This window comes from Aotus nancymaae, unplaced genomic scaffold (genome assembly GCF_030222135.1).
Source record: "Aotus nancymaae isolate 86718 unplaced genomic scaffold, 86718_ANA_hifiasm-v0.15.2.pri h1tg000008l, whole genome shotgun sequence".
Taxonomy (NCBI): domain Eukaryota; kingdom Metazoa; phylum Chordata; class Mammalia; order Primates; family Aotidae; genus Aotus; species Aotus nancymaae.
Genome location: NW_026988419.1, coordinates 35473490 through 35497860, shown reverse-complemented (window position 1 = coordinate 35497860; position 24371 = coordinate 35473490). Strand labels below are relative to the sequence as shown.

The window sequence follows — 24371 nt, the reverse complement described above, 5'->3', positions numbered from 1 at the left end:
GGTGTATGTAGTCTTCAAGAACATAGCAAATGCACACACCTACATTCTGTAGACTGCATTGTAGGGAATAATGGACATAACTCAATATCCTCTAAGATTAGGATAAAGAGAAGAGCTCCATTTTATTTCAAGAAAGGGGAATTTTTAACAAGTCAGAATAATATTAATCTAAGTTTTTCATCTTCGGTGGTAGTCCTTTCTGGACTGGTTTAGTTGCCACCTTGCCAGAAAACTTTAGGAAACTTCTTTAAAAAATTTCTTTAGTCCAATGCATACTCTCAATCCAGGATGAGTAAGACTTCAACTTTCCAGACCAAATGAATAGGAAAATCAGAAAGCTTTTCAAGTCTTAATAACCTAATTCTTCTTACAGAATTCTCTCCACCAATTGCTTGATAAATGTCAATTCAATGAAATGACATTCACATTTAGAATCATGGTAAACTTTTGTTTTCCATATCCTTCAGAATCATTTTTTAAACTTTCCCAAATCTTTGGCTTATCGATGACTTATTGTTCTGTCACTCTATTAATGTGTGTTTCCTTTGTCATTCATAAAATGATTGTATTGTTTGGCCTTATGCAAAATGTTGATTAAGCACCTGTGAATGTTTGCTTTATTGGCATTGAGAAAGAAGAGAAAATGATTTGTTTCGCCAAGAGTGAATTATTGCATCTGTTTGTGGCTGCTAAATAATTTAATAGAATTTAAAGAGCCTGTTTTCCCTTGATTAAACTATAGGAAAATATCAGTCTCTGTCTCATCTTGGATACAAAATCAGATGTAAAACATCTTTTTAATTTGTCTTTTGCCAGTTTAGGTGTTGATAAGATACTGAGGGATTTTATATTATGCCATTTTTACATTTAAGTTGAATATCTCTTTAAACTTGAGATAAGGGAAAAAAGTGTTACAAACAATTTTATTTTTAAATAGCTTGTTCACTTTTATTATATAATAGTAATCATGTCAAATTTCTAATTGTATCAAGTATCAGAGGGCTAAGAATTATGATTACTAAAAATTTCAAAGAATGTGATTTATTTACTGGAAATCCTGAGATTATCGATACCACCATTTCCCTTGCCTTTGTTAGCTTTTCTCGCAACTAAATTCGAAATGTTGTACATTCTCAAAGGTCACTGCTAGGTACTCTTTTCTTTTTATTCTGCCTTCTTTCCTTAACTTATCTTATTTAGCCTCATGATTTCAAAAACCACTAATAACCTGACAGTTCCTAAATCCCAAATTTTTATCTTGGACTCAGAGGTCTATCTTGGGATCTAGTTCCTTATTTACAATTGCATTCTCAATACTCAAGAGCCACTCATAAATCTGTTTCTTCTCCAGACTTCTCTGTTTCTACAAGTGGCTTCTCCAGCCTCTCAGTTGTCCAAACCAGAGATCTGGGGATGCTTCTCCCTTTCCCCATTGACCCCACTTCAGTTCATCAGTAGCTCCTCAAATAAATCCACTTCTCTCTTGTCCTCACCCTAGTTCAGTATACTCTGATCTCTCTTGCAATCACTAAGTGGTTACTTTGTTAATTTGTATCCCCAAATCCATTCTCTAGCAGCTAGACATATACATTTTTTTTAAAAATGTAAGAACTTTCACCTCTTTGTCTTAAAACCTTTGTAGAATAAACTACAGATTTATAAAAAATGGCTTTCACAGCCCCGCAGCTTCGTTTCATTTCCCTGTTCCTCTCCTATGGGCTTGCTGTAGTGGCCTGTGTTAGTGGAGTCTCCTCGGGATCTTCCCGTGTTGTTTCTTCTTCATGGAATATTTTACCCACACTGTTTGCCATGGTGGGTCAATTAAATTAAACATTTGTTTCAAAATAATGTTTCATCTTTTAGATCTCATTTAAATTAGCAGTAAAAAGAACATTAATTTATTTCTTTTTATTCAACATGCAGTGAGGGAAAATATCAATAACTGTAAAACTTGTATTCCTTCCCATAGTGAAGGGTAAGAAAATACAGTAGTAATATGCAGATGTAGTATAAACTTAGAGGAAAAACTCCACCAGGAATAGGAATACCTGGGTTTGCCATTCGACTCTGCCACTGATTTATGGTTTTGGCATGTTGTTCAGTCTCCTGTGTCTTGCATTTTCTCATCTCACATCTTCAGAGAGCTTGATTAAAACTTCTTAGAAATGTGAGATGCTCTTACCCTTTTATTGTGATTTTCATTTTTGAACATAAAGTGGTTTTGACTTGGAGGTTCTTAAAGTAATAATGAACACAGTCACTCTCATAGTTAAGACTAGCTGTCACTTTCTCTCAATTCACCCAAGTTATTATTAAGAAACCACCTAAGGATGATAATATGAAATTAAATGTAGTGAATTCATTATGGATTTCCTTTCTCATTTTTTATAAGGTTTCCTGATAGCAAAGCTAATAAAGTTTAAATATGTGGAGGTGTCAAGTCTTTTTTTCTAAGAGATTAATTAGAGCTCAGTCCCTAAGCTATCTGTAAATTACTATACTTTTTCATTGTAAAGTGTTCCGTGGAAATGCTGTTTTAATAAAATGATTATAGATTATAAATGGTTTCATTAAGTACTTTATTTCCCTGTCACTATACCAGTTCTATATAAATAAATGACTTTAATGTTCTCTTTACTGATAATTTAAATGAGATCTAAAAGATGAAACATTATTTTGAAACAAATTTAATTTAATTGACCCAGCATGGCTTGGAATCTTTGCTGCCATGATCCTTTTATGATTAAATACTAAAGAATATGTAATGTGAATATCTTTCTTGTATTTCTACACATGGGATTCATACTCCTGGGGAGAAATAGCTTATTCTTTTCAGAGAACATTAGTAGATGTACTAGAAAGGGTTATCCTCTCAGGGGTTATACTGGTCAGTTTCCTCAACAAATGGGAATTCAAAGTCCCTTAGTAAAGGTAATGAATTTATATAACAACCACACCCTACACACAATTCAAATGTGTGTTAAATATCTTTGTGTTCAGACCAATTGATAGCCTAGAGATCAGTATGTGCTAACTTATAGTCCTGCAAACAACTGTGATGTTTATTCCATTTAAAAAATTGCTTAGATAATCAAGTATAACTATGTCAAATTTCATAAGATTTTGTAAACTTATCTCAGTGCTAAGAAAGCAAGTCACCTGGCAGGCTTTTTTTTTTTTTTTTTTTTTTTTTTAAGTGAAGCAACATACAAGGCTATGTACCAGAGCTGGGCACGGTGGCTCATGCCTGTAATCCCAACACTTTGGGAGGCTGAGGCAGGAGGATCACTTGAGCCTAGGAGTTTGAGAATAGCTTTGACAACATGGCAAGACCTTGTCTTTACAGAGATAGAGAGATAGCTTAGAGTGGTTGTGCATGCCTATACTTTCAGCTACTTGGGAGGCTGAGGCGAGAGGATTGCTTGAGCCCAGGATTTCAAGGCTGCAGTGAGCCATGATCCCACCACTGCACCCCAGCCTCAGTGATGGAGCAAGACCTAGACTCAAAATAAAAAATATGCACCAGAACTGAGTATTAATATTTCACCTGAATTTGGCTCAGATTTACATGGGCTGAGAGCAATTTTCTATTTTAGTTGCCATTTTTTTATTACTTGTAATTATATTCTCATGCTGCAGATATTCTCAGGAGGCAATAAGACTGGTGGTAATTGAGCAGATTTAGTTTTTAAAATATGTTGACAACCATATTTTTCCTGAGAGTCTAAAAATGATTCAGAAAATATCTGCCATTTTAAGTAACATTCTAGGTGGAATATTGCATTCATTAGTTGAATGTCCTGAGATTTCACATGTTAAATGTAGAGTTAAGTATGATTAGCAGAAGAGTGTTTTAAGTGGCAGAGATGGGCAGAAATTATTTTGTGGAGTGAGATTAGCTGAGTTCAGATAAGGACCCTTCATTAAAGAAGAAATAAAGGATTATGGGTTAGAAGACAACGAAAGACTTTTTGGTGAACTATCATATATTTTCTGAAGATTTGGGAGTGTATTAGGAGGACAGAATGCAAAGGCAAATTTGTAGTTACATGTCTAGACATGAAAATAGAGGGATAGGCCAAATTCACCTGATGGAGATCTTTTAAGGCTACATATTCTCTATTTGATGATTGCGGTTGAAAATTTTGCAGTTATTAATAGTATGTATGCTCTGAAAGATAAAAGACCTTTTAACCTATATGGAATTCTTGCTGAGCCCAATACTTTGGGATATACTTAAATCCTTATTTAATATAGCAGATTTGAATCTCATTATAAATGGAGTGCATTTAATTGAAATCAAATTGATTTAAACATCTAGTAAGGAAATATCAAGTTTAAACTTCTTTTCCTCCTCTGGGAACATTCATATACTTACATTTACTCTCAAACCTTAGAGACAGAAAAAGTTTGATTTAAGAGAAGATATACTATACATTGGCATTGAAATTGATTGTTTAAATATTTGAGACTAATTTTACAGATACATTATAAAACTGAATTGTGCTTTGGACATTCTTTTCACCATAGGATATCTAACCAATATTAGTTCTAAAATGTAAGATACTAAAATAATTTCCAAATATGATATTTAAGAGCTATTTTTTCATATTGTATTAGAGGTCCATTTACCATTCCCAAGAATAATAAATATTTAAAAATTGTATTTAAATAACATCAGTGTAATTACTCTAATTAAAATAATTTCAAAAGAGCTTATTGAAACTCCGTGAACTCCTGGGCTCTTTGAAATTTTAACCATTTTAGTTATGACTCAAAAAATTTAAAAAAGATGGATGTCATTAATATCTACAAAGTATCTTTCTGATAATGAAGTAATTATAGGACTAATGCTTTTTATTGTCTTTAATATGGAAATGTCTTTAATATGTTTTCTCATAATATATGCTAATATATGTTAATTTTAAATAATTTGAGCAATACAGAGAAAGAAAATTCCATAATTTTGCTCCCTTTCCCTAGAGATAACCACTATCATTAATTGGAATATATTCTTCCAGACTTGTCATAGGTAAATGGTGAGCTCTCATATTATACTATAAGTATTCTTCTGTTATCTGCTTTTTAAGTACACCCCCCACACACAGAAACCCCATGCATTTTAAGATTTATATGTCTGCATCACCCATTATAAGGTCTGTATAGCATCCTGTTACATGAAATGTACCATAATTTATTTTGCCAGTTCTTACTGGGAATGGATGTTCAGTTCATTAGTTTATTCTTTTTAAAATATCAGCAGCATGGCCGTGAACCACCTCTTACTTATATCTTTGCTCATTTACTCAAGTATTTCCTTCAGATTTCTTTAAATTCCTAAAAATTAAATTGCTGGATCAAAGTAGACGCATTTTTAATGTTTTAAAACATGTTATTATATTACCTTCCAGAAAAGTTGTACAAGTTTATATTCAATGTACCATCGTATAAAATTTTCACTTCCCTACAATCTCATATTTTTTAAACTTTAGTAACCTGATAGGCAAAATAGTCATTTTATTTGTGTTTACCTTTGTGTATATATACATAATGTATAATTATTTGTTTGAACATCTTTTTTATACATTTTCTAAACAGTTGTATAATTTTGTGAATTTGTCTTTTCCAAAATAGTTTGTGAATAATTTTTATAAATTAAGGAACACATGACAAATGTTTTCTAGTTTGAATTAAAAAAAATATTCAATACAGTTTGAAGTTTCTATATGGTCACATCTATCAGTCTTTTCCTCTATGCTTTCTGGCCTTGATATATTTGTTTAGAAAAGATCTTCCCCACCCAAAACTATACAAATATACTCTTATAGTTTTTCCTATTATTTCTGTGTTTTATTCAATCTTTAATCTATTTAAAATTACTTTTTGTTTGACATGAAGAAGAAATCTAGTTTTTTTGTTCAAGTGAATAGTGAATTTGTTAACACTAATAATTGAATAATGTATTGTTTCCTTTGTTATTTAAAATGCCTCTTACAACGGCATCAATTGAAACTATCCCATTGGGCTTTTCATTATAATTTTATTGTATTTGTCTGCTGACTAGTGAAGAATTTGAATTTTGTCAGTAGTATATTTTTGGTAATTTTAAATGTTTTTATTTATTTAATTTTTCCCTTTCAACTTTAAGTGAAATAAAATTCTATATATAAGTTTTGCACACAACTTATTAAGTTTATTCTTGGCTTGTTTATAATCTTAATTACTAATCTGAATGGGATTCTCATTCCCATTCACCCCCGGCATTACGTTTAGAAACAGGTTGGCATATAAGGTAGCTGTTAAGTTTTCTATATTTATATTGTATTTTGCCACTATCACTTTTACTAATTCTAAGAATTTTTTCATTTGATCTTTTGGGATTTTCTAGGTAAACAGTTGTATTTTCTGCAAGTAATAATGATCTGTCACTTTCTTTACAATATTTTTCACTTAATTTCTTATCTTCACCTTATTACATTGGCTTAACCATCCAAAATCATATCAAAAAGTATATAAATAGTAGGCCTTTTTTTTTCTTTTTGATTTTTATGAGAATGCTTCTAAATCTTCCCCAGTTGGTAAAATATTTCCTTTAGGATTCTGAAATGGTTTTGATTATGTTAAGTAAGTTTTCTTCTCTTCTCAGTTTACTGAGAGTTTTGTTGTGAATCCATACTGTATTTTGTCAGATGTCTTTGGGATAGTTTTAGTTATGATCAATTGTTTTTCTCTTTTAATCTATTTACTTGTTACATTACATTGATGGACTGCCTCAGGTTGACTCATTCCTACATTCCTGGAATAAACCTGACTTTTTGAAGAATATATTTCTTTAATACATTGCCATATTTTACTTATTTTCATGAAAAGATAGATATATAATTCACTTTTCTGGAATTTTATCAGATTGTGGTCTATGTTTTACAAAGTGCTTTAGCATGCTTTATTTCCTTCTTTCCTTGACATAGCCCTAAGAATCAGGCTAGGAATTATATATATTTTTGACAAATAAAAATTATAGATGTAGAAATTTGCTTTGCAAAAAGTCAAGCAAGTAAGTGTTAATGGTGGTAAAATTTATTAATCTCTAATTCAATACTTTGGTTTGGAGAGAAGGAATTTAATTAGTTCAGTAATTTCTATCAGCACAATAGTTATGGACTTTGAGTTTTATTATGTCAAATAAAAACTATGTAAGCATAGTTTTTATTTTTTTACATTTTTCTAAGTTAAGAGAATGAATTTGTTTCCATTTTGACCATGGAGCCTTCACTGGGTATGAATGGGGGTGAGGGAGAGTTCGCCCTAAAGGGGTCCCTGAGCTGAGAATATTCATTCTCTGAGATCTGCCATCTGTTCCTTGAACATGAGCAGATGCCAATGTTCAGTTAATCAGATGTAATGCAATAAGGATTAAAGTGTTAGATAGTTCTAACCCATTCCGGAAGTTATGGATAAAACTTAAAACCTTTAATCAGATTCATCTTGACGTTCAAGCCAAGTTGGCTATTTGAGCCAAAGCTTCTATATCTCTACGGTAACTAATCCCAAAGAGCATATTCTATTATTGTCACAAGAGAGAAAATATTGAGGATGTGTTTGCACATAGCATTGGGTCAAGAGAATTGACATTCTATTTTATATGTGCTTCTGGGATCAGTATTATGGAGCACTCAGAGATGGCTTTAAGGGGTTTGTTGCAAAAGAAATATTCAATTAGCCAGTTCAAAATAATTTAAATGTCAGTTTTACAATACAGACTTAATACAAATGCAAGGAGGAGTCCAATTGTTAATATATATGCCAATTTGTTAAGTGGTAGACTAGACTTCTCCAAATCTAGAGAAAGATCAGTTTAGACTATTAATGTATTATTTCTTGTTTGAATAAAATTAGTTTTTTTTAAAAACTAAAATTTAATCTCCTTGTCCCAAGTCACATACATTTATAAAATGTTTTCAAAAAGTAAATTTACTGTTTTTAAATCTTCTATAGAAGATTTTTTGTAATGAAAAACCTACATGGGTATATTACTGTACAGTACAATAGAATTGATTTCATTTTTAAGAAATACCCCTAGTAGTTATATATTTTAAATGCCCTTGAGTGAAATTTGTAAGTGATGCCTATAATGTGGAGTTTTGTCCTTACCAAATGTTGCACAGAAAACCACAAATTCCTGGAAGTTGACTATTTTTCAAACTATTTTATTAATGAACACTTTATGCTCTGAAGAAAGGCTGATTATGTCTCTTATTTCCACTTAAGCTACTATAACTGTAAATGACTTTCTTATTTTTATAAATCACATCTGTTCTGAAACTCAGCTCCATTAACACTCTATGATAATAAATGGCAAAACTCACATAATATTGAAGCACATTGGGAATTTCCTTTTCAGTTTTCAATATGCTGAATTCAAATTTAGATGACTAAAGAATATATTTGGACTCCAAAGTGACTAAAATCAATGTAAATAATATATTGGTGTGTCATAGTTGGGGGTAAATATTACCATTAGAAACTGAAAAGGCACAATGAAGGAAAAACGATTCTGTGAACTCACTACATAGGACACAAAGGGAGGTGGGAAATTTTGTCAGGAATGTTCATGAGATGAACTCTATTTAATAATGTTTTATTCCTGTTGATATTTTAATTTTTCAGATAAAGTATTTTAAGTAAATGTGCAACATTAATTAGAACAAAATATAAAAGTATGCATTGATTTGAAATTACATATCATTTTCTGATGAATGTCCTAATTACATATCATTTTCTGATGAATGCCCTAATTAAGCATCAAGATATATGTTTATACCTGTGAAATAATTGGAGCATTACATTTAATCTCTATAACAATACATTGAAAGAGATGTATTAGCAATGCAGGTATTAAAAGTATACATTTAGATAGTCTTCATCATTGACTTTCCTTTTAAAGGGCCATTACATCCTGTTTTCCATAAAGAGAACATCCAATTAATCTTCACACCAGAAACAAGAAAGTCAGTGCTGGCATAAGCTCCACCAGGATTCCTGGGCCCTGCTGTGCAGGAGTCTCCTGAGGAAGGACAGAATCATATCTCAGTCTCCAAGCCCACTTGGTTCTTGGCACCTCTGCTAAGAGTTGCACAGACTACCTATTAATTTTAAATGTATTGTTTTTTTTGAGTGTGAGGCAGACATCTGTCTTAGAGGGACAGGACTGATAGCCACAAGTTGTTCCTCAGAGGCCACTGAATAAATCATCAGATGACCTTTATTGCTGTCACCCTCATTTTGTTCAAATTGATGCAGCTAAAGCACAGTACCAACAAAACTATGCATTGCATACAGCAGTGGGATTAGTGAGAAGGACCATGTTGTTGACTAGAAAAATGGAAGTTCACGTACCTCATAACTGTATATGAAGCAGTGGACTGTGAAGGATACAAGAGGAGATTGGCAAGATTAAAGTAAGAAACAAGACCTTTTCATGAAAGCAGTTGACAGCACAAAGGAGTGTAGTACTTCTGTTGAATACGCCTCATCAGCCTTTTATGCTCCTTGTGGGCTTGGCTCATGAACATCTTTAATGTTAGTTAAAGCTGTTTCTGTTGTTTATTTAGAAGCATTCTTCATATATTTTGCTCTAATTATTAAATTTGATGACCTTTGTCCTTATTTACTGATTTAATTAGCTATAAAAGTTCATACATTAAAATTTATTCCAGACAACATTAGTGTTGGGATTAATGATTTTTTAAAGAATAAATCACTTGTACAATGCATAGCCCAGAGTAAGGGCTCAGTCAATCTTTGTGTAAATGAAAGTTGTATTTGAAATAATACATGGGATGTGTATAATAAGAATCGTTCTTGCAGAAAAACCCTAACTGGATGGAAACTATGCCAAAGAAGAGCTGGAGATAATCACTTTTATTTAGTGTCACTTCTTAATGAGTTCTAATGAGCAAATGATCACAGTGAGGTACAGCACAGTGGAAGCTTCTTCTATTTAACAAAACAAATCAATGGTACTAACTACCCACTCTGAAATGAACTCTTTTTTTCCTCGGCACTCTATCACCAGCTTTGCCTATAGAACGTCAATTATTTTTGCTTTCAAGTGAAGAGAGTCATTTTAGAGAAGATGTGCAAAATTGAGAGGGTCACTGTCTGCCTATCTTTTAATTAGTATCCCATCCCCACCACAGCATATATATCAGAATGGGTTTCCTAAAGAAATGGCTTTAGTGTGTTTTATTAAATGAGTCACTTTTATAAATGAAATTTAATGTTAAATTCAGACATAGAACTTAACTTGGCTAGAGATATTTGCATGCATACACTTCACATTGCCTTTAATCCTGTTGACTTAGAAGATGGTGTAGAGAACAAATGCTTTCTTTATTGATCATAAAATAACTGTTCAGATTCTTACCAATAAGGGACCCACTAGGGAAGGCCAATGGTTTACAAAGCTTGGGTTATGCTTCAGCTACTTCTCAATAGTGGCTATTTGGACTTCCACTCCCATTGCATCACACAGTGACATTGGGTAAGTCACATGGTGTTAACCATAAATAAGTGCATCACCTGTTCATGGTCAACTGGAGTTGACCATGGGAATATAACTTGGGAAATTTTAATGTGAAATTAATGGTACAATTATACAGTTGCAAACTTTCCTTCTCTGAAACTTGAAGGCAACAGATATAGTGATGATCCCATCTCCCCTACTTCCTTGAATTTTGTGTGAAGAGTTAGGCCTTGTGTATGGGTATGGGTTTTCTGTAGACCACTTAACTTCCTGTGATTTTGGGCATAGGCCCATTGGACAGGCAAAGTGTATGCATCAGAACTGAATTCCATTCTGTAATCACAATCCAGGTGAGTGGGGCCAGCATTTTTGAGGATAGCCCTCTCCTGGATGTATCACTCTCTGCCTCTGCCTGTTGCTCCAGTCTTATTTGGGGCCACTCTGTCTCTCACTTAGTATATGGTAGCCATCCTGGCTTTTTTTCCCACCACAAGACTTTTGTTCTTTCCCTGAAACCCTTTACTCTCAGCTCTTCTCATGGCTGCAATTTAGGTCGCAGTTCTTTTTCTATCCTCAGCATCTTAAAAGGAACATAAGACATTCTCTTGTCAAAGTTATCAGTAACTGCTTAACTGCTAAATTGAATAAGCTGTCTTCAGATCTTATTTTCCGGCATGCTTTTCTTTTAGTCTTGGCTTCTGCAGAAGCTCATACCCTGGTTTTCTTGCCCCTCAGCTCTTTTTTCTTTTTGGTCTTCTCCCCTGCCCAGCCTCTAATACTGGTGTTCCTCTGCGTTTAGCCCATCTCCAAATGCTTTTATTTAATAGGTGACTCTACTATGCTCAAGGTTCTGGTTATCCCTTTACAGCTATAATTTCCAACACTGAAACTGCAGCCCAGACTTCTCCCTGGAGGCTTGATTCATATATCCAACTTTCCACTGGGCACCTTCACCTAGATGGCCCATAGTCATCTCAAATCCACCATGGCCCAAAGTAAACTTAGTTTCTGCTTCAACTTCACATCCCCTGATATTTCATATCTCATTTCATAAAACTTTCATTCACTTCTCACTCAAACCAAAAACCTAGAAGTCTTCCTCTACCAAGTCAAGAAGTTCTTGTTTCACCTCATGTTTCTTGATATTTCCCACTCTTCTTTATCCTTTTTATTAGGAATCTACTGCAGGCCATCACCATCTCTTTATTGTAATGCTGAATGCAGTAGTCACCTACTGTACCATCTTTAGTTTTGTCCATATCAAATCCCTTTAGCACATATATGGAGTGATACATCTAAGATAAAAATGAAGCCTTATCAGTTTCCTCTAAACTCTGTAATGTACTAGCCTCTATCACAGAGTAGGTACGTATTCTTGTTTGTCAAATGAATAAATGAAGAGTAAGACCAGAGACCTCTCAGTATCCAAGGTTGGAGCTTATCTGGATTCTAGACTGTATATTGTCTACAAGCCTTTGAAAATTTCATGTATCAGCCAAATTTTTGTTTCTCAGGTTTTCTTGGAACTTCACAAAACCAGAATAAATAGCATCTTTTTATAGTTTATAGGTGGTATATAAGAAGAGATAGTTTCCCTATGGTGAAAATCAAACCCATGTGCCTATATGCTTATCTTTTAGTATAATCTATTAAATTTTTATTACTAATTTCTTAAGAACACTTGTGAAATATAAATCTTTCCCTCCCTTACACCACGTAGCTGGAGTTCAGTGTTAGGAAACAAAGATTCCTTCTCATCACAGTTTGACAACTGATGTTTTGATTTCTAGTCTTTAGAGTTGTGTAAATGTGTTCTAACAAAGAATCATTTTAGAACTGTGTGCTTAAAAACAACTTGCCAAAACACCAAAAAGTATATGTGATGATATAATTAGATGTTTAAACATATTCATCAGGTCAAAGGCAGGGAAGCTTGGACTTGATATTTCCTTTACTCACTTTTAAATTTTCATACAATGCTTCAGTATGCATTTTTCCCCCGTATGTTAAAATATACATGACATAAAAGTTACAATTTAATGATTTTTAAGTGTATAAGTATACTTAAGTACATAACCATTTTTAAGTGTATAAGCATTAAGTATATTCACATTTTTTGTATTTCAGTATACTTTTTCCTAAAATTATATTGAAATAATTCAATATTTTCATGATTGAGACCCAAAACTTGCATTGAATAAGTAGAGTTGTTTTGGGGCTTATCAATGTGTTTTTAAGAAAAATGATTTTGTTTGTTTTATTTTGGTTAAGGAACTTGCAGTATATCTAGTCTTACTGGGCTTAGGGAAAGCAAATGTCAATGGAAATTTATGGAAACATGTTTGTTAATTCGGTTTATATGAACTTTGTTTCCAATTTTAGTTTAATAAAATATATTAAGGAAGCTGAAAATCTTTAACTGTTGTAAAGAGTCTCATTTAATCATGATTGATATCCTTTCATTACTAACAGTAGCAGATAAGCAACAATATTATAGAAAATAATTAAAACATTAAAAAGAAATTTGGCCATTTTCCCTATTATTTTGAAATGATTTCTAAGTTTAGAAATCAGACCTTATAGCATAAGATTAGATAGAAATTATCTTTATGATAGAAATATATTAGAAACAGTGCTCGTAGGTAAATCAGTCTTGCGTTGTTTTAACAAAAGAGTAAAATATTTGTCTATTGTTTTACTAGTTCACGAGACTCTTCTTGATTCTGATGATTGAATCCTTTGTAAGGTATCGATTAATTTCAAAAGACAGTAATCCAAAGTGTGAAGTATTATTTAGAAATGTTCAGAGACCATATAAACCCAATTTGGTGTTTTTTTTTTTTTTTTTAATTTAACTTATTTAAATGTGATTCCCTTCTTGAGAAATGATAATTTGGAGACTGATGCATAGAATGTTAGGAAGTAGAAAGGATTGAGTTCAATGTCTGACTAATTCTTGGCCTCAACTACAATATAAGGTCAAGCTTTAATTTAGGGGAGAGAGGCATGACAAAGCAGTATATATCTTAAGAAATTTAAAGCTTTTGTTGCAAGCTGCTCTAGGAGAAACTTTGGTTGTGGGGCAGGAGTCAGGTGGAGGGGGTATTAGTACTTCAGCCTCTTCTCTTAATTCCTGTGTGAGGAGAGTTAGTTTTGAAATAAACTGAAAGACCTTGTAGTTTATAAAAATCTCCTGGAACGATGTTATGGTCATTGGAATCATTTAACTCTAATGAGCTAGACATTGGCTGGAGCACACCTGAACTGATAATAAACTTGGTTTCTTTTGGAAAGTGCCAAAAGTACCCATCTTCCCAATACATATGTAACATAAAGTTTACTGTTTAACCATTTTTAAGCGTATAGTTGAATTGTGTTAAGTGTATAGTGAATTGAATTGACTCTCATTCAATCATCATCATAATAATTATTATTTTTTGTATTTACCACGAAGAAAAACTGATACCCAACCTTCAACTTTTTCTTTGTTTACCTTAATAGCCCTTCTTTCCCACAACCAATTTGCCAAGATCTTCTTGAGGGAATACAGATATAGGGGTGTAGGACTCTGGTGGTGAAGAAGCTTAGAAGGAGATTTGAAGTCGTCCATCCTTCCTGTCCACTGAAGCACCATTTCCATCTCCCCTCCTCCCAACCTGTCAGAGCCAATGAATAGTGTGGCTATTGAAAGAACAGCGGGATTGCTCTCTGAATCCAGACATTTTCCTTTCCTGTGGCAGAACTGGAGAAATATCAGAGTCCTGAATCTTTTCCAGTATATTTTGAATATACATAATCTTGGCTGTAGTCATCAGCAGACAAGCTAATTATTCGTTCACACATGCTCTGGCCAAGTTTTAGCTCATTTGGAGACTTGTAATGACTTTGGATTCTGTCCTTTGTGAGATGAGAACCTAAGAATCATATCTTTTGACTGGTTCCAAGTTTTAGGTGGGATTTTGATATGAGTTTTATAATCATGTAGGAATTGTAGGTCAAAGCAAGATATAAGTATTATGAGGCAGGTGGATTCTTTTGCAGGCTAGATATAAAACATATATTTCTTGAAGGCTCATCATTCTAGGTGGGAATGTCTTGACTTAAGGAGATATTGCAGAGGAGAGCCTTATAAGAGAAAGCTATTCTGACAAGAGTGGTTTTGTTCTTACAAATAAACAGTGGCTCAAGTAGCAGAGAGATAGACTGTAGAGAAGGCTAATGTAATAGCATACTTGGGGTATAGGAACCATATACATTCATTTAGAGTAGGATTAATTTCCCATTTAATATTTGTTAGAAACTATTAGAGATTTTATCACTCTGCTGACAACAATTCTATTTGGAACATAGCTGCTTATATAAAAATCATTTTTAATGTGAAAGCTCTCATTAGCTTAAAAGGCAAGTCAAATGGTTAGCTTTAAAAGCTGAGTCACAGTCTCATTTACCATCACAATTCACAGTTTTCATCTTTATTTTACTTGGTAGATTAATCCCGTCTCAGCAATGCCATTAGGTGCCTGCCTTGATGGTGTGGAAAAATACACACAAACATCTGATATTTCTGAGAATGTGGGTTGTGATGAATTTAAATGTGTTCTAATAGAGCATCTGTGTATAAATAACTGAAGATTTGTAGATGTTTTTTAACTTAAGGATGAGGAAATTGACCACTATGGGATAGTTTAAAATAGCAACTCTGTAAAAGCAGGAGCTAAGTTGTTAAATGCCAGGGCACCAACAGGCAATATTCTGTAATCTAAATTGGGTAATTTATATCTTTGTCACTTGAAGATCTGATATATATTGGAGTTAATGAATCATCCCACCAACATCTCATAACTAAAGCAAATTTTGCTTCCTTTTCATGGGCAGGGTTTTAGTCAATTGAATAATAAATTATCTTGTCTTTTCTTTTCTGAATCGTAGGATAGGTAGGTTTATTATAGGTAGGACCAATGAATTGAAGCCCCAGAGAAGATATTCTACGCTGTATTAAAAGATTTCCAATGAAGGATACGGCTCAGACTACTTTGGTTATACTTTTCAGTATTTGAAATAGTAATCTCATGTAGTTGTTTTAAAAATATTTTCAATTTATCACTGAAGATTTGTCTGAAATGTTCAGAAGTCAGGAATGAATTAACTTCTGTATAACACCCAATATCCTGTTCAGTACCTACTCATAGTCCTACAGTTACTGGATGTATAAGGCAATGTTCCTCTTCCTGTGAAAAGCATAACCTCCCAAGCGCTTACAGTTTATAAAAATTGTCACTCACATTTTCTCTTTTGAGTCTCACAATGACACCTTGTTATATAAAAAGATTACTAATTCCTATCAGAAATTAAGATTGAGAGAGGTTAAATTACTCACTCAAGGTTATATATTTAGGGAGTGGAATAATTACAACTCAAGAACATGGTGGCATGTGCCTGTAATCCCAGCTACTCAGGAGGCTGAGGCAGGAGAATCGCTTGAACTTTCGAGGCGGAGGTTGCAGTGCACTGAGATCATGCCACTGCACTCCAGCCTGGGTGACAAAGCAAGATTCTGACTCAAAAAAAAAAAAGTTATTTTTGCTCCAAGGACAAACAAGATACTTTGCACTCTACATTTTGCTGACTCTTTGGTATGCTTATAAAACTGGGGATGGTAAACATACATTACTGGGCTTTTGGAAAATTTGTTCCTGGGACAGTCATGTGAATTGGGATGTGGTTGGGAGCATCATTAATTGAGTCTGTGGTCAGAACAGAGACTTGTATAATGAAATATCCAATTTAGGTGACATCAGTCAGATATTCAGTATAAATGAATTAGGAATGATAGATACAGTGGACAGTCCAAGAATGAAGTGAAATCTACCATTTCATGAGCATTCGGAGGACTGGAACTGTATTTTAGGAAGGATGATGGGTGAGAAGGCCTACATGCAATCAAGAAGTAAACAGCCTCAAAAAAATAATAAACCTGCTTAAGATACCCTCATCTGAATGGATGAAGTTTGATGCCCTGTTGGTCACAGAAGGGTGAAATGGGCTGAGGAAACTGGGATTCTATAACACTAAGATCCAAAAACACTTCCAGAAATGGCATTTGCAAGGCGCAAGTGTTCCCTGTAAAATCTCTGACAAAGGACTTTGAAATTTAACTTATATTGGAAGATCCTTAAAAAGTTAGTAGAGCCATTCATAATTCTGTTTGGTTTAAGCTGTGCCTGCTAATAACATTCCACTGAAATGCAGGTGTGAATTCCTATAATGTTAATTTGAATAGTTTACCTGAGTCTGAAGATGTGCTCAAATGAGAACCACTGGCTGTTGTTAGCTCTTAATTTGACTTTCAAGACACTTCAAAATAGTTTGAGAAAAAGAAAGTGATTTCTAGTTAAGCTGTTAAGTACTTTGTGATACAAAGTATGTTAAGGTAAAACCTTTTATTTAAATCAACTTTAAGAGAGACCTCTTTAAAAGGGTGCAAAGTATAAATGAGGAAACCTTCTAAAAGGAATATAGCTTTATTTCTTTTACATATCTGTTGGGAGTTGAGCTAGGTAGTTGAGTCACCAGCATGAGGTTCCTAAGAAATCTACTTTAATGAGCAAATTAGAGTGATTTGTACTTAATACATGATGTCGTTTCAAAGACCACACAGGCACTTGAAAAATAAGTTTTTTCCTGAACTCGATAATTTCAATTTCTCATTTCTGAAAGAGTGAAAAGGTAAATTTTAGGCTAGCTTCTGTTCAAATAATCACAATATGTGAATTGAAGTTCGAAGATTTCATAGAGTGTTACTGAATTTGTCTGTTTTCTAAAGGATATTGATTCATTCTTATCAAATTATTTTACAGGATCCTTCAAACCAAAAATGTGGTGGAAGAAAGAAAACTGTGTCTTTCAGCAGCATGCCTTCGGAAAAGAAAATTAGCAGTGCAAATGACTGCATCAGCTTCATGCAAGCTGGCTGTGAGCTGAAGAAAGTCCGGCCAAATTCTCGCATTTACAACCGTTTTTTCACTCTGGACACAGACCTCCAAGCTCTTCGCTGGGAACCTTCTAAGAAAGACCTCGAGAAAGCTAAGCTTGATATTTCTGCCATAAAAGAGATCAGACTGGGGAAAAATACGGAGACATTTAGAAACAATGGCCTTGCTGACCAGATCTGTGAGGACTGTGCCTTTTCCATACTCCATGGGGAAAACTATGAGTCTCTGGATCTAGTTGCCAATTCAGCAGACGTGGCAAACATCTGGGTGTCTGGGTTACGGTACCTGGTTTCTCGAAGTAAGCAGCCTCTTGATTTTATAGAGGGCAACCAGAACACTCCACGGTTCATGTGGTTGAAAACAGTGTTTGAAGCAGCAGACATTGATGGGAATGGGATTATGTTGGAAGACACCTCTGTAGAGTTAATAAAACAACTGAACCCTACTCTGAAGGAAGCCAAGATCAGGTTAAAGTTTAAAGAAATCCAGAAGAGCAAAGAAAAACTAACCACTCGTGTAACCGAAGAGGAATTTTGTGAAGCTTTTTGTGAACTTTGCACCAGGCCAGAAGTGTATTTCTTACTTGTACAGATATCTAAAAACAAAGAATATCTGGATGCCAATGATCTCATGCTCTTTTTAGAAGCTGAGCAAGGTGTCACTCATATCACTGAGGATATATGCTTAGACATCATAAAGAGATATGAACTTTCTGAAGAGGGACGCCAAAAAGGGTTTCTTGCAATTGATGGATTTACCCAGTATTTATTGTCATCAGAATGTGACATTTTTGATCCTGAGCAAAAAAAGATTGCCCAAGATATGACCCAGCCATTATCTCACTACTATATCAATGCCTCTCATAACACCTATTTAATAGAAGACCAGTTCAGGGGACCAGCTGACATCAATGGGTATGTGAGAGCTTTGAAAATGGGCTGTAGAAGCATTGAACTTGATGTAAGTGATGGTTCAGATAATGAACCAATCCTTTGTAATCGAAACAACATGACAACACATGTCTCCTTTCGAAGTGTCATAGAGGTAATAAATAAATTTGCCTTCATTGCTTCTGAATACCCACTTATTCTTTGCTTAGGAAATCACTGCTCCCTGCTGCAGCAGAAGGTAATGGTTCAACAGATGAAAAAGGTCTTTGGCAATAAGCTCTATACCGAAGCACCTTTGCCCTCAGAATCCTACCTCCCATCACCAGAAAAATTAAAAAGAATGATCATTGTGAAAGGAAAGAAGTTGCCTTCTGATCCAGATGTGTTAGAAGGAGAAGTAACAGATGAAGATGAAGAAGCCGAAATGTCTCGAAGGATGTCAGTAGATTACAATGGTGAGCAGAAACAAATCCGGCTCTGTAGGGAGCTCTCTGATTTGGTATCTATTTGTAAATCTGTTCAGTACAGGGATTTTGAACTATCTATGAAAAGCCAAAACTATTGGGAAATTTGTTCATTTAGTGAAACAGAGGCCAGCCGCATTGCAAATGAGTACCCAGAGGATTTTGTTAATTATAATAAGAAGTTCTTATCAAGAATCTATCCAAGTGCCATGAGGATCGATTCCAGTAACTTGAATCCACAGGACTTTTGGAATTGTGGCTGTCAGATTGTAGCGATGAATTTTCAGACTCCAGGTCCAATGATGGACCTTCACACGGGCTGGTTTCTTCAAAATGGGGGATGTGGTTATGTTCTAAGGCCGTCTATCATGCGAGATGAAGTTTCTTACTTCAGTGCAAATACAAAGGGCATTGTACCTGGGGTGTCTCCTCTAGCTCTTCATATCAAGATCATCAGTGGTCAGAATTTCCCAAAGCCCAAGGGAGCTTGTGCCAAAGGGGATGTCATAGATCCCTATGTTTGTATAGAAATACATGGAATTCCAGCGGATTGTTCAGAACAAAGAACTAAAACCGTACAGCAAAACAGTGATAATCCTATTTTTGATGAAACTTTTGAGTTCCAGGTAAACCTACCTGAGCTGGCCATGATCCGTTTTGTTGTTCTGGATGATGACTACATTGGGGATGAGTTTATAGGGCAATATACGATACCATTTGAATGTCTGCAGCCTGGATATCGGCATGTTCCCCTGCGCTCTTTTGTGGGTGACATCATGGAACACGTAACCCTTTTCGTCCATATAGCAATAACTAATCGAAGTGGAGGAGGAAAGGCACAGAAGCGCAGTCTTTCAGTGAGAATGGGGAAGAAAGTTCGGGAATATACTATGCTTAGGAATATCGGTCTTAAAACCATTGATGACATCTTTAAAATAGCAGTTCATCCATTACGAGAAGCCATAGATATGAGAGAAAATATGCAGGTAGGAGAAAAATCCCACACTCTCCTTCCCTTCCCTGCTTATTCCTACCCTTCTAATGTTTTATTAATTATCTGATTTGCAAAATTTTTCCAGTAAGATTGTTTCAGTCTGAGTGCAGGGGATCATGCATGTAATCCCAACACTTTGGGAGGCTGAGGCAGGTGGATCAGTTGAGACCAGGAGTTCGAGGCCAGCCTGGGAAAAATGGTGAAACCCTGTCTCTCTAAAAAAAAAAACAACACAAAAATTAGCCAGGTGTGGTGGTGCACACTTGTAGTCCTAGCTATCCAGGAGGCTGGAGTGGGAGGATTACTTGAGCCTGGGAGGTCAAGGATTCAGTGAGCTGTGATTGCACCAGTGCACTCCAGCCTGGGCAACAACAGAGCAAGACTCTCTCTCAAAATAAGAAAAGAAAGAAAGATGTGTAAATCTGTGTACCATTGAACTAAGTTCAGTATTGTCTGTGATAAAACAGATATATATTATGTTTCTAATTGTGAATGCTAAGTTAACTTTGGACTGGACTAAGATGTAGCAAAATGCTGTATATCCATGCATGTATTCTATTATAAAACAGAACTGATATATGGAAATGTGCATCTGAAACAATGGGAGTAAAGTAGAATGTACAATGTATGTGTGTAATATATACAAAATGTATACAAACACACACATACTAATTACCAGTGTATATATAAAATATTTGCAGATATGAACATGAAAGAGAATTTGAAGTCATATAAAACAAGTGTGATGCCTATTAGGTTATTTTTTAGTTTTAAATTATGCATAATGACAACAATAATAAATTACTCCCCATAAGAACAAGTAAAACTAAACAAAAAAATCAGCACTCAAACTTGTTGAAATATATTTAACCTTGTCTTAGAAATGTGATTTAATTGAAAGAACATAGGTTCTGGATCAAATCTACTCCTGTGCTATCTTGAGCAAATTATTTCGGGTCTCTGATCATCAATATTCTCCATAAGGTAAGAAAACTAGTTATACTTATCACAAAATTATTATGACAGTAAAATTAGAGTATATAGAAATTGCCTAGACTCGACGTTTAGAAATTCAATGTTAAGTTTACTTGCCTTCATTAACGCAGATTATAATCTGAGACAGTTGTAAACTTAAAAAAAAAAACTACTTAATATACTTACTAGGCTAGTGTTATTGAGAGGTAAGCAACAACAGATATTTACTGGGTACCTGCAAAGTGCAAAGTGAATAGAATTCAATTCACTTTATTCATTTCTTTAGCTGATGTGTTTATAATAATCCTTGCCAAAAAACCCTGTTTTCAATATAGAGAATAAACTTGAAAAGGTTAAGGCATTTCTCAAATATTGCAAGTTAACAAATAGCCATGTTAGCCTTTTAATCCAGGACTGTCAGTATTTAATAGAACAACAGGGTCACTATAGTTAATAATAACTGTAAATTTTAGAATAACTTAAAGAGTCTAACTGGATTGTTTGCAACTCAATGGACAAATACTTGAGGGGATGCATACCCCATTCTTCATGATGTGCTTATTTCACATTGCATGCTTGTATCAAAACATCTCATTTACCCCATAAATATATATCTACTATTTACCTACAAAAGTTAAAAATTAAAGAAAATAAATCTAGGATTGCCTAGTACCAAAATCTATGACCATTATCATTCAAGTGATGCAGAACCACAAACCCATGACACAGTTAAATACTTGCCATTTAAAAAATAGAGTCCAAGTATCAGCATATTCTATGTAACTTTTTCTGAAATAATTCTAGTACTATTATAAACCTCTATGTTAGATTAGTTATAAATCATTTCTACAGTTAACTTTATAGATTAGACTTTACATATTTTATATAATTCTTGAAATACGTACTTTTCACATTTTATATTATATAAAAGGAGAGTTGGTTATAAAGTGTATCTAGGTAGCATTGATAGTTCATATTATCTTAACATAAAGTCTTTGGGGTTAAGGATTATTTGGAGTCTAATCAGTAGAAAAATGACGGTGATCATTGTTATGAAATTCATGAGACACGTAATAAGTTAGGTACTGTTCACTGCTGGTAACTTGTAAAATAGTCATGATTTCTATTTCAAATGAATTTTTTGAAGACTAACATGGGCAAATGTAGCTCTACATGTGTGTGTGTCTGTCAGGTAGGTGCCTTTCTGATGATGTGACAAAGGAATGCCATTGATTAGTCAGATGGAGGGCAGTAAGCAGTAGCATCCTGCTACCTTGAGGGAAAAAGCCCAAGCGAAATGCATTCCAGTATACAACCCTTGGCTTTATGTTTTCCTGATCACCATGATACAAATAAAACATGACATTCATGATCAGCCAGTACTTAGTTGTGTGAATACCCTAGTGCTCTGCTTTGAAAAGCACTTCGTGGCCTTGTGTCCCAATCTGCTTTGCTTTCATGTTTGTCGTGACTGCTAAAAACTGAGAAAGATGAAGTGTAATCATGAATTAGCTCTCTGTACTATCCTTTAAAAATGAATATACTTTTCTGTAAACCTGGGAGTGCTGGGGGTGATGTGTCAGGTGGTCAGAAGTGTGATTCCATGTTTCTCCCTCACAGAACGCAATCGTGTCTATTAAGGAACTATGTGGACTCCCTCCAATTGCTAGTCTGAAGCAGTGCCTGTTAACACTGTCATCTCGGCTCATCACCAGTGACAATACTCCTTCAGTCTCACTTGTGATGAAAGACAGCTTTCCTTACCTGGAGCCTCTGGGTGCAATTCCAGATGTGCAGAAAAAGATGCTGGCTGCTTATGATCTGGTAGGAAATTGTGACCCATATTTTTTATCTGTGTGTGTGTGAAATCACAAATAGCAGGAACTCTTTTGTGGAACTCCAGTGAATAACACACAGCGACTACCTTTGAAACATGGATTGGAGGTAGCATGCAGAGCCGGCCCATTCAGCTTCTGCTAAGTCTCAGTGGAGACCTCTGAGAAAATGACTTGAACCTGGAGCTCCACAAGTTATCAGTGGAAAAGCTCTGCTTTAGCAAAAAATGAATTATTAAACAAACCCTCAGAAATGGGTACATCCATCATCTAAATGACTTTAGACTGCAATATAACCATTTAATTGTGTACCTATGAGAATTAAACATGTCTCAGTGCTGCCTTATGATGGTTGAGACAAAATTTATCTGGAATCTATATTTCTCAGCTAATCCCTAGAATGTACCCCTTATCCTCATGGTCTGAAATGGGTGCTGAGCTCCAGCCATAATATTTGCATTCCAACCATCAGAAATGATGAAAGGAAGGAAGATATAGCTTTTTCCTTTAAGGACATTTCTCTGAAATAGAATAGATCATGTTTGCTTATATTTCATTAGCTTGGAGTTGACAGATAACCACACTTAGTTGTAAAAAGAAAGGAGAGTATCATTTCAAGGGGCGATATGCTAAATCTTGTCTCTTCTGTTATAAGAAATAAGGGGAGAATGGATATTAGGGGACAACCAGTACTCTGCTACAGAGGTAAACAGGAAATTCACTTGCCCCCCCACCCAATAACAATGAAAAATTAAGAACATTTAACCTTAAAATAAGTTTTTAATTAGAAATTAAGAAAATGTAGTAAGATATTCCCCTCACCATTAAATTGACATTTTTTTTTCTCTTTAAAAATAGTACTTCTGACCAAGAATTTAAGGCTGGACACTTTCATTCATCTACCTCTAGTGGAAACATAAAGTGATATAATATTTCTTGGAGAAACAATTGGCAATACAATTTAAAATGTTTATTAATTTGATCTATAGAGTTCGTGTTCTTGGATTTATTTTAAGCCAATAGAGAGATGCATAAACATTTATGTTAATAATATCGACATAGAATGATTAGCTAAGTGAAATATAATAATCTATATTATAGATTCCTTTGAAGATATTAAAATCATGTGTTAGAAGAATACTTAATGATATAGAGAAGTTCTTACAATGTTCTATAGAAAATTTGCAGTAGGATTTAAATTACATCTATGTATATGCACCTAAAATGCTAGCAGGTTATTAATAGTGATTGTTTTTATATGAGAGTGAATTTTATTTTCTTGTTTATAATTTTCTATATTTTTTCTGTATTCACCAAACTATAGTGAACCCAACTAATTTTGTAATTGAATAAAATAAACCTTAAGGAAGAAAAGAATAATATTTTGTCATTAAAAAACAACTAAAAGAAAGACATTTGAGATAAACATTCTATAATTGAAAAAGTAAAAGTTCCACAAGACATATGCTGCTTATGAATGACCATACCTGTTATAAACTATACTTCATGTTTGCTAGGGGAAAAGTTTACCTATTACCCGTATCTCATTTTTCATGAAATCAATTTTTTCATCATAAAAATGGGGACTGAAAGCTATTCAGTGAATAGGTATAATTTCCATCTAAGAGGTGAAATTAGGGTACTAGTTGCCATAGAGACAGACAGTAGAAATCACTTATTCCTCCACTTCTCTTTT

At 34.2% G+C, this 24371-nt stretch overlaps 1 protein-coding gene across 3 annotated transcripts in view; it reads left to right on the top strand.

The window, feature by feature from the left end:
• PLCL1 (phospholipase C like 1 (inactive)) overlaps nucleotides 1-24371 on the top strand; it is a 339780-nt gene that overhangs the window by 261542 nt on the left and 53867 nt on the right. For all 3 annotated transcript variants that reach the window (XM_012473240.2, XM_012473241.3, XM_064373209.1), the window contains exons 2-3: nucleotides 17383-19857; nucleotides 22461-22664. In XM_012473240.2, the coding sequence (XP_012328663.2) occupies nucleotides 17383-19857; nucleotides 22461-22664 (2679 nt within the window). The remainder of the gene's footprint in view (nucleotides 1-17382; nucleotides 19858-22460; nucleotides 22665-24371) is intronic.